Source organism: Martes martes (genome assembly GCF_963455335.1).
Source record: "Martes martes genome assembly, chromosome: 14".
Lineage (NCBI taxonomy): Eukaryota > Metazoa > Chordata > Mammalia > Carnivora > Mustelidae > Martes > Martes martes.
The window spans coordinates 52,842,464-52,857,095 of record NC_137902.1 but is presented as its reverse complement, the minus strand read 5'-3'; the positions used below and the strand labels follow the sequence as shown (position 1 = coordinate 52,857,095).

At 39.9% G+C, this 14,632-nt stretch overlaps 1 protein-coding gene across 2 annotated transcripts; it reads right to left on the bottom strand.

Moving 5' to 3' along the window:
- Positions 1–3,808: 3,808 nt before the first annotated feature.
- On the bottom strand, positions 3,809–13,143 carry MSS51 (MSS51 mitochondrial translational activator). 2 transcript variants are annotated; one of them, XM_080822536.1, is made up of 7 exons: positions 12,995–13,143; positions 8,461–8,703; positions 8,032–8,187; positions 6,873–6,997; positions 6,106–6,672; positions 5,695–5,788; positions 3,809–5,345 (listed from the first exon to the last, which is right to left on the bottom strand). In XM_080822536.1, exons 1-7 carry the CDS (start codon positions 13,096–13,098, stop codon positions 5,126–5,128), a joined length of 1,509 nt encoding a protein of 502 aa, XP_080678662.1. In that variant the 5' UTR covers positions 13,099–13,143; the 3' UTR covers positions 3,809–5,125. The 2 variants fall into 2 exon arrangements, with proteins under 2 accessions (XP_080678662.1, XP_080678663.1); XM_080822537.1 differs by lacking the exon at positions 8,032–8,187 and having other exon boundaries at positions 12,995–13,037.
- Between the last annotated feature and the right edge of the window lie 1,489 nt (positions 13,144–14,632).

Sequence of the window (14,632 nt, the reverse complement as noted above, 5' to 3'; positions counted from 1 at the left end):
TAGATCCCTATGAAATGAATGAAAACTTACTGGGATCCTAGACAGTCAGAACTCAAGATGCATTATAAATCAAAACCACTCCAGACGGGTTGTTGGGTGATTCTAGGTTCCCTTATACTAGAACCCTAACATCTGACACAAACACTAGCATTAAAGGTCTGAGGTAATTTCAGGGGCTCAGACCAGTATCTTAAACTAATTAAGAAAGTTTATTTCAGAGCAAAACCCAGTTAACCTTTCACAGTGGTTCTCAAAGTATGGTTCCCATACAAGTAGCAGCAATTTGACTCGGAAACTTGATAGATTGCAGATTTGGGGCTCCACCTTAAATCTACTGACTCAAACTCTGGGGTGGAGCCAAGCAATTTGTTTAACAAACTGTCCAGGTGGTTCTAGCACACTTAAGTCTGAGAACCACCAGCTTGTCATTCTACATGCTTTTCTACTCAAAAGTTTCCTCATGAGGGTGGGCCAGGAATTTGGATTTTATTCTGGTTCCAGTGGGAAGCTACTGGAGAAGTTGAATCAAGGGAATGACATAGACCAATTTATTCTCTAGAAAAATTATTCCCCCAAATGAATGGCCGGCAAAACCAAGCCAACAGTTGATCTGGTGATCAAATAAGCAGAGCTATATCTAATACTGGAGGAAAAATGGCTCTGATAGACCTGCTGAGATGAGCATGTCAGAATCCAATTTAGTACTATCCTATAGGATTTTTAATGGTTTTTAAAATGCTAATTTTTTTCATTTGCTTAGTTAAGAAATATATTTCCCTTAAGTCAGTCTTCTTCTATTAAATTGGAAGCACTTTAAGGGCAGAAGCCGTCTTAGATTTTTCAGCAGTTAGCACGAAGGTAGGCATTTCAACTTTTATGTACTCTCACCACCAAATTACTAAATTGGAAACTTTTGTGTCACTTGTTACTGTGTGGTTTCTCTCTCCTAATCTGATTCTGAGAGATATATAACACTTCACCCATCATAATCAATAACCAAACCCTACAGACTTTACTTTCATGCTTTTTCTATAAAATGTCACAATTTACTTTTTAGAAATTACCCCTTCCTTTCCATGCCTCCTACTATTGTAAGGGCCTATTTAGCCAGGGCGGCTCCATTTCGGTTGAACAGTCATTTTGTTGCTTATGCAGTAAAACTTAAACTGACCCTGCCCTCCCTCACCAGGGGAACTTACTCAAAAGCAAGTCAGAGAAACCAGTAGAATGTGGTCGACCAGTCCCTGATAACAGAGCCCAAGTACAAGAGCGGGTCAGGTCAGGTGGAGACAACAGAGCCCGAATGCAGGGATGAGTCGGGCCAGGTAGAGACATCCAATCGGTGGAGCGGGCATACTGTCTCCCTAGCTACCAAGGAGTGTGGGCCCCCGCCTTTTGGGCGCCAATTCTGACCAAGGTGATAGGCTAGTTCAAATAGCTACTATGGGGTGAACTGTAATTCAACTGGCCACCTGTGTGTGACCTAGCGTGACTGTGCAGCTTTTCTCTGTGTGTTGCAATCTCATTGGCCGCCTGTGTGTGGCCAGGCTCAACCACATGGCCTTTGCTCTATAAAAGTTATTCTGTGAGGCTGGGGGGGTTGCTCTCTCTGTAAGAGGCGGCCCTGAACAGTCGGTTTGATTCTCGATGCTTGGCACGAAATAAAGCTTTGCTTGACCTTAGCTTTGTATCAGTCTCGTTCCTTTGACCACGGACCTAACACTATTACCTTATCTGGCACCCACATTATCTTGTCTGAACCATGACACATCCAATTGGTTTTTCCATCATCAAATCAATACTTACACAATATGCTAGCTCAAGGTTTATGTTGCTGTGTAAAATTAAAATGGTATGGATTTAACAATAGGTACCATTTATTAAGTATGAACTGTGTGCTGGGCATTGCATTAAGCACTTAGCCAATATTCTCCATTTTTACAGTCTCTAAGATTTCTCCCCCCAGGGGGGAGGGGCAGAAAGAGAAGGGAGAGAGAGCATCTCAAGCACACTCTACCCAGCACAGAGCCCAAGCTCAATCCACAACCCTGAGATCATGACCTGAGCCAAAATCAAGATTTGGACACTTAATCAACTGAGCCACTCAGGCACTTTTTTTTGGTAACAGCTTTATGAAGATCTAGTCCACTCAGTACAATTCAATGGTTTTTAATATATTCAGAGCTATATCACCACCAGAATAAATTTTAGAACATTTACATCACCTCCAAAATAAAACCACACCCTTAACCCATTACCTCAATTCCCTCATCCCCCTCATCCATATGCTGCCACTAATCTACTTTGGCTTCATAGATTTGTCTATTCTAGACATTTCATATAAATGTATTCATATACTATGTGGTGTTTGTGACTTCTTCCACTTAACATGAACATCAATAAACATGTTTTCAAGGTTCATCCATGTTGCAGCATGAATCAGTAATTCCTTTCTAAGGCCAGTATTTCCTTACATGGATATACTACGTTTATCCGTTCATAAGTTGATGGACATTTGGGTTTTTATCTTTTTGACTATTGTGAATAATGCAGCTATGATCATTTGTGTACATGGTTTCATTTCTCATGGGACATACCAAGGAGGATAATGGTTGGATCAAATCCTAACTCAATGTTACTTCTTGAGTAACTGCCAGACTGTATTCCAAAATGGCTGCATCATTTTATATCCCCATCAAGAGTGTATGAGGGTTACAATTGCTCTACATCACCAGAACTTATTTCTCTTTTTAATTATCATTGTTTTAATGGATGAAGTGCTATTTCATTATGGTTTTGACTTTTATTTCCTGATGACTAAAGATGTTAATCACCTTTTCATGCGTTTATTGATCATTTGTATATCTTCTTTGGGGAAATATCTATTCAGATATTTGCCTATTTTGTAATTGGGTTTTTTGTTCTTTTATTGTTAAGTTGTAACAGTTCTTTAATATATATTCTGGATATAAGTCCATTATCTGATATGCGGTTTACTAATATTCTCTTACATTCTTTTAACTTTCTTGATGGTGTCCTTTCAATAGTTTTTTTAATTTGATAAAGTCTAATTTATCTATTTTTATTTTGGTTGCTTATAGGTTTGATATCATATTTAATAAACCATTGCCCAATCCAGCTTCACACAGATTTACCCCTATGTTTTCTTCTAAGAGTTGAATAGTTTTAGGTCTTTGATCCATTTTGAGTTAATTTTTGTGTGTTGTGTGTGTGGGGGGGGGGGTCCAACTTCAGTTGGACTAAAGTTAGTTACTGACTAGTTAGTTAGATGCTTAGACACTTAACGACTGAGCCACCCAGGCACCCCAGGATAAACTTTTTAATATTATAATTTCACTGAATTGAAAACCAACTTCAACTAACCAACTAACTAACTGATGTTAACATCAGTTGATGTTGGTTAGTATGCTATCTTAAATTTTTCAGTTGCCATTGAGAGAACTCAGTTCTCTAAGAAGAAATTCTCCTAGAACTTAGGGTCCAACTTCCTCCTCTTGCATGTGGAATCCTGTTGTCCCAGCACCAGCTGTTAGAAAGTCTGTTCTTTTCCCATTGAATTGTTTTATTACTCTTGTCAAAAATCAATTGTGCATAAATGTTATTTCTTGCTTCTCAATTTATTTCTTGCATATCAATTTGATGTCCTTGATCTATAGGTCTATCCTAGGCAAGTACCACACTGTCTTGATTACCGTTGTTTTGTAGTAAACTTTGCAATTGAAATGTGTGAGTCCTCCAACTTTGCAAACATTTTTACTTAACTCTTTTTTTTTTTTTTTTTAAGGTAGGCTCCATGCCCAGTGCAGAACCCAACATGGGGCTCAATCCCACAACCCTGAGGATCATGACCTGAGCCAAAATCAACAGTCAGACATTTAACCAATTGAGCCACCCAGGTACCCCAGAACACATGAATTCTAACATTACCCCATCAGACTGGGCAATAAGAATGTATATGTGTGTGTTAAGGTTAGGGATGGGAGGCTGAGGTCATGGCAAGGCTGTAGGAACAAATACTTAAGGAATATCCTAATTTTGAGAAAGTGGTAAGAGAAGGATGGCATGAGATATGATGCAGCAGAGTAGCAGGCCCAAACAGAGAGCTGGTGTTAATCACTCCTTTGGCAAGAGAGAAACCTCTAGTCTTGAGGTATTGTGACTAGACAAATAATATTTGCCAGTGAATAGGACATAGGACAAAACAAGTAACTTAAGAAGCCCCAAACTGAGTTTATTGCGGTATAAACTAGGTAATAACAAATAACTCCCGTTTATTCAACTAAAGTCCAATAGACCCTGGGATATTTATTTTTAATTTTTTAAAAGATTTATTTATTTTAGAGAGCACAAGCGGCAGGGGTAGAGGGAGAGGGAGAGAGAATATCAAGCAGATTCTCCCTGAGCAAGAAGCCCAATGCAGGGATCAATCCCATGACCCTGAGATTGTGACCAGAGCAGAGTTTATGCTCAAGAGTGAGAAACTCAACAATGACTGCACACCCAGGTGCTCCTACCGTGGAATACTTAAATACAACACAAGGCAAAAAGCTGTTCTTGGACTAGAAGGCCCCAAGCAAGAAGAAAATAAGATATTTATTTAGAAAAAGCCAGGAAATAGAACAACATGCCAATCCTCACAACCTCTCCCATGTTCCCGGCCACTTCTCTAATTTGCCTATTCTTGTACCACTTCAAGTCATTAACACCTCTCCATTTTTCAGCCCAGATTGCTGGATAAGAAAGTCTTTTTCCAGAAAAAAGAAGGTGCCATTCTTTTCCTTGGCAGCATCTGATTCAAGTCAAAAGGTACGACTTTCTCAGAAAGGAAAATGTAAGGAATTCTAGGCTCTGGAGAGTGATACTAGGGCTTCTTGCCACACATTAAATCTAGAATCCTGTCTCTGGAAGCTACTTGTGGCTAATCTCTTAGAAAAGAGCCAAATCATATAGGAACTCCCATTCAGCTTAGACTCTTTACCTAGACAAGTTGCCAAGATTTAAAATATAGTGGATTTCAAGGTTGGCAACAACCTGACATCAGCAGGGTAATTTCATTATAACCTCCCAATTTTCTAAAAGTCCAGTCAGGATATGGCTCAGCTATTTAAACCCCACCATCTACTTTCTCTTCCAGTTGCCTTCCATCCAGCTGGCAGGAACTTCCAAGAAACATGATATAGTAGGCACTGCAGTATACTGGTTGCTTGTTGGGGTTGGAATAGACCTGTTCAGGTTTGAGGGACGCGAAAGGGTTAGCTCCATAGGCAGTGATGTGTGTATCCAGGTCCACCAGAATCTGCAAAGAAGCTGCCAACTCCTGATGGCTATAGGAGACAGATTAAAAAAAGAGAGAGAGAGAGAGAGAAAGGAAAAAAGAAATTGCTCTGCTAATTATGGGAGACATAGGAGAGAAATTCCTCAGAACTTGATACTTCTGGACTCAGTAATCCCCCAAACTACCTAAGGCTAGACAGGCCAGGGTATCCTTCTCTCCCAAATATCTCACTAAGTACCTGATTAACTAGCATAGGACTTGGTTCTAAGGGGTTTAGAAAGGAAGAAAGTCCTCACCAGAAGAAAGAAGATGAGGAAGGGGGAGAGAAATGAGCTCATCTATACAGAGAGAGGTATGAGTGAGGGAGGGAGGTATCACAAATAGGAAGAGGTTGGAACCTGTAAACAGTGATCAATGTAGGGATCTCATAATCACGAAGTAGCAGGAGGGTGGGCAGCCAAGCCTCCATCAAATCTGGGGAAGCATGGAAACCTATGGGGAAAAAAATAACAGAAATGGATATAGAGAGGAGAAAGGCTGGGGTAGACCCTAAGCAATTTACTTTTTTGTGTCCACCCCTCCCTTCACCTTGCTCACCTCCAGTGCTCATTTACCACCACCATCCACCCCAGGTTCTGCAATGAAAAATTCTGAACCCAGGTACAGCACATATGGCTAATGATCAACCAAGGTTGTCATCATAGTATGAATGGGGTTCCAAATAGAGGAGATATAAGAATATAAGATATAAGAATCAGGATGGAAAATTCCCAGAAAAGCCAACCAGTATTCCCCTGAATGACTCTTACCTGGATGGAATGCCACCACCAAATCTGGATGGGCTATCTGTCCAGTCTCTACCTGTTCCTCCCAGAAGTCATGATAGAGGCCCCTATGGCCACTAAGTTGAACTGTGCCAGGTTCCAGGGGGGAAGTTGAGGTGCTCTGTGTAAAGTCAGCAGATACATCTATACCCACCATGATCACACGGAGGCCTAGGTGTCCAGGAAACATGTAGCCAAGCTCATCATAGTCCCCAGGGCGAGTGAGGAATGTCTCCACATGGGAAGCACCAACCACATGCACAGTGCTTCCCCCAGTCTTCCCAATATCTATCCCCGAGGCCCGAAGCCCAAGGCCCAGTGTCAAGGGCCGTGATAGGGCATCTGTCAGCAGCCGCTTCAAAGAGCCCTGCAGGACATCTGGGTCTGGCCTTGGCCGTCTTACGTTGGCCCACAGGGTGTTCATGGCATGACTACCTATTACAGCATCCAGTGTAGCTTCTAGCTGTAAATGACGCATAGAAAACCAGATATCCCAGCCCTGTACAACTTCAGCCACACATGGCCAAGGTCCTGAAGGTAGGACAAAAGCACCTGTAGAAAGAAGGGATAAGAGTGACCTAATCCCTTTCCTGGCTTCAATATTCTTTCCAAATTTACTCTTCCTACTCGTGACCAGGACTGCCCCACTGAGTTTCTCATGTTTTCCTCATGACAACACGTTTTCATATCTTTTTCCAAGTACAACCAACTATGACTGCTGTGGCAGAGTTCTCCAGCACCCACCACTTCACCTGTGACTAGAAGCCATTCCATGAGACGGTCCACAGCTACCAGACGCAGCTCTTGACAAACCTTCCTGTGCTCTGGCCAGTCTGACCTCTGGCATTCTGGACCACAGTAATAGACATTTCTGCACCTGAAAGATAAGCCCCAGAAATAGATGTTCCTATACCTCAAAGGTGATTGGGGGATGTCCAGGGAAGGGATTTGACACTTCTTGTATCTACTGAGTAGGGAAGTTACAGAAAGGAGTTAGAGCTGATGCACCAATTTTGGAGATTACATTTGGCAGAGGAGGCATGAGAGACTAGGAATGTAATTATTCTCTTGGGTCAGAGTACACCTCAGTCTGTACCTGGAACAGCTCACTTTTTACATCCCTTACAGAAAAAAAAATATCAGGAGTTTGCAGCTGCCCTTTTATCACAGGTGTGGCTCAACCCCAACCTCCCCAGAACAGACAGGATCTTACCCATTGAATATTCAAGAGGAAGGAAGTGGAGAAAATTATACAGTAGATTATACAGATTATTCCCTTCTCCACAGGGAAAATGTTCTAAGACTCCAGTGGATGCCTGAACTCATGGATAGTACCAAACCCTATATATACTATGTTTTTTCCTGCATATAAATACCTATGATAAAGTTTATAAATTAGGCACAGTAAAAGATTAATAACAATAACATAATAAAACACTTATACTATAATAAATGTTATATGAATGTGGTTTTCCTCTCAAAGTATCTTATTGTACTATACTGACCCTTCTTCTTGTGATGTGAGATGATAAAATGCCTAAAATGCCTTCAACATGGTAAGATGAAGTGAGGTGATGGCATAGGTGCTGTGACTCAGCATTACGCTATGAACTTTGTGACAATAGCCAAAGGAGGTCATCTGCTTCCAGACTGTGGTTGACTGCGCATAACTGAAACCGTAGAACTTGAAACTGCACATAACTGCACATACTGTACCATTGTCTGACTTCCCCATAATACCCCAAATAAACAGGAGCCCAGTCCTTTTCTAATCTTTCTGTGGTCCGGATCCCACAAAATGAGGAGTGGGCCCAAAGTTATTCTGAAAACTCTTAGACCTTTCCTCCTGCAATGAAGTCTTAGAATAGGATCATTTCTGGATGACTTTCCGATTAGCCCCCAACTAGTCACCTCTTGCACTGCCGCAGGACCTTGGAGTCTGAAAGGCCACTAGGAAGAACTCTACAGTGAGCACAGAATTGGAATGTGTCCTCCATCTTCTGGAACATTTCTCGAAGGCATCGAAATCCAAAGCCTGATACAGAAGCACCCCCATCTAGCACCAACCTGCAGAAATGGCATGAAGTGGCAATAGGAAAAAGAGTATCTCCAGAATCATTCATGACCTATATACCTTGCCTCCTATATATTTCCATCTATTCCCACTATTTCTCACATGAGCAAATTTTATTTCTTCTATAGTAATAAAACTTAAAGTCAGGATGAGAAACACCCTCATTGCAAATGCTCCATATTCCCCAAGTTCTATTCCCTTCTTGCTTTCTGAAATCACTTCTTCCAGAGGTAATATATTACTCTTCCACAGAGCTAGACACTCACTTGTATTCTTCATAGCTTTTCATGTTTAGCTTTTGAAGGATTAGCTGGGATAGGCCAGGAACATTATTCTCCAAGGAGAAGAAGCCAAGTGCATCAATGCTAGGGTCAGGTTTTGAGAGGGTCAGAGGCACAGAGGTCACAACTGTGGGTGGGGTCACAACCATGGGAGTCACCGATGAAGGGGGTTTCTTGTGCCTTCGTTGCCGGGATCTTGGAGCCATGGCTGTCCACTGATACCTGGGACTATATGTAGAACAGATACAGAATGAAATTTTGCAAGCTAGACAAGTACAATGTGTTCTCATATGTTTGACCTTTCAATTTTCATTACAGTCTCTCAGACCTAGCTATTGGTAAGATTTACTTAGGATCTACTGATGATTGATCACCACAGGCAGTTAAAAAAACAGGAGGAAAATAATTGTATATTAACATAATTATATATGTATCACATATGAAGTTCTATATGAAATATAAACTATGTATGTAAGTAAATGCATAGAAAAAGGTCTGGCAGGGCTCATATAAAACCAGTAACAGGGGCGCCTGGGTGGCTCAGTTGGTTAAGCGACTGCTTTCGGCTCAGGTCATGATCCCGGAGTCCTGGGATCAAGTTTCACATTGGGCTCCCTGCTCGGCAGTGAGTCTGCTTCTCCCGCTGACCTCTCTCCTCTCATGCTTTCTCTCTCTCTCAAATAAATAAATAAAATCTTTAAAAAAAACACCAAAACCCAATAACAATGATGATTAACTCGGAGGGAAAGAAGTAATGGGATAGGAACTGGGTTAATCAAAAGGAACTTTAGACTTATCTGTAATGTTTGACTCTTGAATACTAAGAATATATTCATATATTATTAATGCATTGAAAAAATCAACTTAAAATAAGGGAGGAAAAAGCAATAGAAATTTTGGTTGTTCAAAACTACCATCTATTTGGAGATTCAGTCAACCTCACCTGGCTAGGGAAATAAAACATCCATTTTAGAAGACCTATCATCACATTTTTAAGCACTCAACCCAGAAGTAGAAATTAAATGCAATACAAAATCAGCACCACAGTATTAAGATTTATGTAGTCAAAGCAAGTTATGCAAATTATGAGGAAAATTTCCTAAAGAGCTGAGCTTTAAAGTAGAACTAATCCCATTATCTACCCACTACCTAGGAGGAACTCTGATATTCTCCTTTCCCTCCTTGTCTTCTCTCATTCCTTCCCAAAGGAATGAGTAAACAAAAGGAACTATATTGGGAAAAATAAAAACATCCATTCATTCAAAAAATATTTATTGCTAAACACATATAATCATTTATAAAATATTATAATGGAAACAAATACGCAAAATATACTTAATATGTAAATGTCTTAAAGAGGGATCAAATGTAAATTATAAGGCAGTCTATAAATCCTGTAAGAAAAGTACAACTAAAGCAGATCAGAAGGAGTCTCCTTAGTTAGTTAGCTGTAGACGACTTTATAAAGCATAGAGCAGTCAGAACAGACCCATTAATGATGGTAATACTTTGAATAAATGGAGACAGAAAAAGGAATTCTAAGCACAGAGAAGAGCATGAGCATAGAACTGTAGATAGGAACACTCTAGGAATTAATGAAATAGAATGGTATGAGTTTGATTATTAAGTATAACATCAATGTAAGAACTAAAACTATAAAGTCTTAGAAGAACACATAGGGAAAAGTGTCATAATATGGATTTGGCAATTTCTCGGATAGGACACCATCAAAAGAAATGAAGTACTGATAATACGCTATAATGTGGGTGAACCTCGAAAACATTATGCTAACTGAAAGCTAGACACAAAAGATCATACGTTATATGATTCCATTTATATGAAATATTGAGAAAAGGTAAATCCAAAGAGAAAGCAGATTCACGGCTGCCAGGGGCTAGATGGAAGAGGGATGGGGAATAACTGTTAAATGGTTATAAGGTTTTCTTTTGGGATGGTGAAAATGTTTTGGAACTAGATAGAGGTTGTGGTTGCATAACAATGTGAATGTATGACATACCATGCTCATTTTAAAAGGATTAATTTTATGTTATGTGAATTTCATCTCAATTAAAAAATAAAAAAAGGTATCTGTAGAGATTGAGAAGCTAAAAAATTATTTTAAAAGAGATTTTATATTAAAAAAAAAGAGAGAGATTTTATTTGTCAGAGAAAGATAGTGTGCACGCGCAAGTGCCTGCCAAAGCAGAGGGAGCGGTAGGCAGAAGCAGGCTCCCCGCGGAGCAAGGAGCCCAATGCAGGACTCAGTCTCAGGACCCTGAAATCGTAACCACAAGGCAGACGCTTAACCAACTCAACCACCCAGGCATCTCGGGGGAGCTAAAAAATTATTAACCCTCAGATTAACTGCCTCTAGGGACAGGAAAATGGCAGAGGATAAAAATGCTAACAGTGATTGGTTTTATTGTGAATAAGGTAACTATTAAAATACAAATTAGGGATCAGGTTTTGTTACAAAAATAGCCTGACATTTAATCCTTCTGGACCAGATCTGTTAGGGAAAAAACTCCAAGAATCATCATTCAGCTGAGGTGTAAGTGGCAGAACAAACAAAAACTTCTCAGAATCACCCAGTACACCTGAAGCTAATGTAACACTGCATGTTAACTAACTGGAATTAAAATGAAAACTTTAAAAAAAAATCTATTATTTTACAACATGGCTCTTGCAAACTGTTGTCCTTAGTTAATGAGGGAACTAATCTGTATTTTCCTTTGTACTTCTCTCTCATGCTCTCACTGCACCCCTGTAATCTCTCCCCTCATCCCACAGATAAATGGATGTTTTCAGAGTCTATAGAACAGGAATAGCTAAGCTCATCTGCATATATCTTCTACATTTTCGCCAATACAGAAGAAAATAGACCTCAAGGTGATAGATGATTTTAAGATTTAAGGGCCATGTCCCTTTACTAAAGGATGCCTTCACACCTAAGTACCCCATTTCCAACAACTGACCTGACTCTTCCTCCACTTTTAAAAAATATATGCTTTATTTCATTTATCTAATCTATCCTATCTATCTATCTATATTTTTAAGAGAGCAAGCCTGTGTGAGCAGCCGGGGAGGGACAAAGGGAGAGGGAGAGAATTTTGAGCAGACCCCACACTCAGTGCAGAGCCCAACTTGAAGCTCAATCTTATAACCCCAAGATTATGACCTGAGCTGAAATCAAGAGTTGAACACTCAACTGACAAAGTCACCCAGGTGCCCCTTCTTTCCATTTTTAATCACTACACATTCTCATCCAATTTCCAAAATCACTGCAACTTGAGAAGCATTCCTCTGCTCTATCTACCCAGCCTCTTCAGGCAAGATACCTTCTTGAACCTTGAAAGAATGGATTCATCTTTCTTAAAAGGTATAGGGAAAATTTTCTTTGATTTGAGGTAGGTCAAGAGTCTTAAATCCCAGGAGTAATAATAAATATATACTCCTGATGTTCAACTAGACTTTGTGCTGCAATGGAAGCCAATTAAGACCAGAAATGTACTTCCTAACTTAATCTGCCTTTCCAAAGAGGTCTTTCTCCAGTGGAAGATTAACTCTTGGCTCTCTGGGGGTTGGCTGAACTGGCTGGGAAGTGCAGGGATCAGTATGGGGAGGAGTGGTGGTGATGAAATCCTTGATAGTTTCCTCTGTGTCTAGAGCAGGTTCATGATACAAATGAACTAAATTTCTGGGAAGAAGGTAGAGTAAGGTAAGGTAAGAAGGTGTATTTGTATCCACATGAGGTTCATATCTGAGTTTGTGTACCCTAGGACCAGACCCAGCTTCCCTGGTTCTAACTTTCCTGCAATGAGCCCCAGGATCTTCCAAGTTTGAGGGGAGGGACAGGACTGAGAGAAATGGAGGCAAAACAAAACAAAACAAAACAAACAAACAAACAAACAAAAAAACCCAGACAGGACAGGGAAAAGCTGGAAGGAATTATATATAATAAGCTTTCAGAATTTTCCAGAGATCAGAGTCTACCTCACCTATAAGGAATCACTTCAACTTTTTTCTAGCCATCCCCAATAACTTGGGCTCTAATTTATTCCTGTAAAACAGAAAACACCAACACTAAGGACTAAAGAGGAGACAGTCTGCACGGTCTAGAAAAACTCTTATCTTTCATTTCCAAATTCCCTCCAATATTAGCCTATTCCCAGACCAGTTCTCCCATTTTTCTCCTTCATCACCAAAAGCGTCAAGTTTCACCCAAACTAGTTACCTTCTCACTATCTCCAGACCAGGAAGGACCATCTAATTTTCTCTAACTCACCAGCAAACACAAAACATCTTTGGGGAGGTAGGGAAAGGGGGAAATGATTCTAAGCATTGGGGGATCCTATAAGGAGCTGGGAAAGAGAAAGAGAAAAGGAGGAATATATTAAGAATATTGCTATTATTAAGCACATTCGGCTGCTTAATCAGTGATTAACACTCCTGGGGGTGATAAATGTTTTACTCAACTATAAACTAAGCAAGCAGATGGTTTGATGGAAAAGTAACTTACCCTGCTAAGCCCTCGGCTTCCTTCCTTCTCTCTTTCTTCCAAGTGAAGTAAATGCTTGACCTCCTCCTATCTAGGTTGTGGCTGACTTGCAGCTGTCCCTTCATATCACTTTCCTTTGCAAACTGCTGAAATGCTGAGTCTCTGTGATTAGGTGTGTCCTGCCAACCAGACAGACAACGCTATCCCTAACGAGGTAAGGAGAGACCTGGCTCTCTGCCCGTGGACTTCTCTCCTTCTGACCTTCCTTCTCTGCCAAGAAGGCTAAGAACTCTGTCAACACTCCCAAACTCACCAAAGGCCAGGCAGGCTAAGGAAAGATGAAACCTGTTGCTTCCTGAACCTCTCTCACTAAGGCAGCATTTCTGCTCTCAGTCCACAGAGGCAGAGAAAAAAAAAATTAAAAACAAAACAAAAACAAAAATCCTGGGATTAGTTCAGAAGTCATTATTTGGTTGGAAAGGTAGGCACTAGTTCAGATCAACAGAATTCCTGGAGTTCTGGATGTCAATCCAGACCCAGGATGAATTAACCCAAGCCCAAAGTCCCTTTGAGTGTAACAAACACTGCTCAAACACAACTCAACAATGATCAATCTGGGCTTAAACAAAATATAATACCTAAGATAGAATACAAATGGTCATTTAATGGTACAGAAGGAAATCAATTTTAGGGGAAACAATTAATTTGTAAAATTCACTTTCTCTGAAAGGAGAGCAAGGTACTTTCTGAGTAAATGTCATGAGGCACACTTTATGTACTTATTTCAAAAGAGGAGTAAACAGAGGAATAGAGTAAACAAAACCAAAATATTATTGTCTAAAAATACACAATTTCTAGGAACAGAAAATATAAAAGAATCAATTCAAACATCTTATTCCTTTCTACAATGAATGCTGATCCAGGGAACCTGATTACACATTCCGAGCTTTTTTTCACTTATCAAGCTCCAGAGTCTACCAGAAATGATCAGGGCAGTGGTCCTATACGACTGCAAGACCTGACTTTCTGCTTATACCTGGTCCTAGCTATGTCACTTACCTGCCTCTGTGAACATCATCAAACTGGGGAACAGAACAACTTAGTCAATTTGAGGTCCTGGAATGTGGCAAATCAAAAATTTACATATGAATAGATGCAGAGGATGGATTCTAAAGGAACCCCAAACTGTAGAAATCAACTACACACAGGGAAAGTAAAAGTTAAGTGTTAAGGATGCAATGAAACATTACATATTATTCAGAACAGCTGTGGAGGAAAGAAAGTCAGTAGCAATACGCAAAAATCCTGAGTAAAACAGGAGTAATTAATTATAAGCAAAGATTTCAGACCTATTTCAAATTTAACTGCCAGCACTTTTAAAGGTTATGAGTTCTGTGAATGATGGCTGAGCTGCAGAAGGCACAGGAAGTCAGAGATGGTCTTCTCTAACTCAGAAGTGTCATCTTTGGATATAAAGGGATATAATATATAGAAAAAATTGGTACTGAATATTAATTTATATTTTAACCATCACTACTACTAGCTTTGGTAGACATTCAAATTTACAATTTAGAAAGATCTGAACTTTTCAGTTTGCTTTCATCGTAAGTTACATTTTTTAAAAAGCCTTAAAATGCTTCTATGGTTCATAGTGAAAAA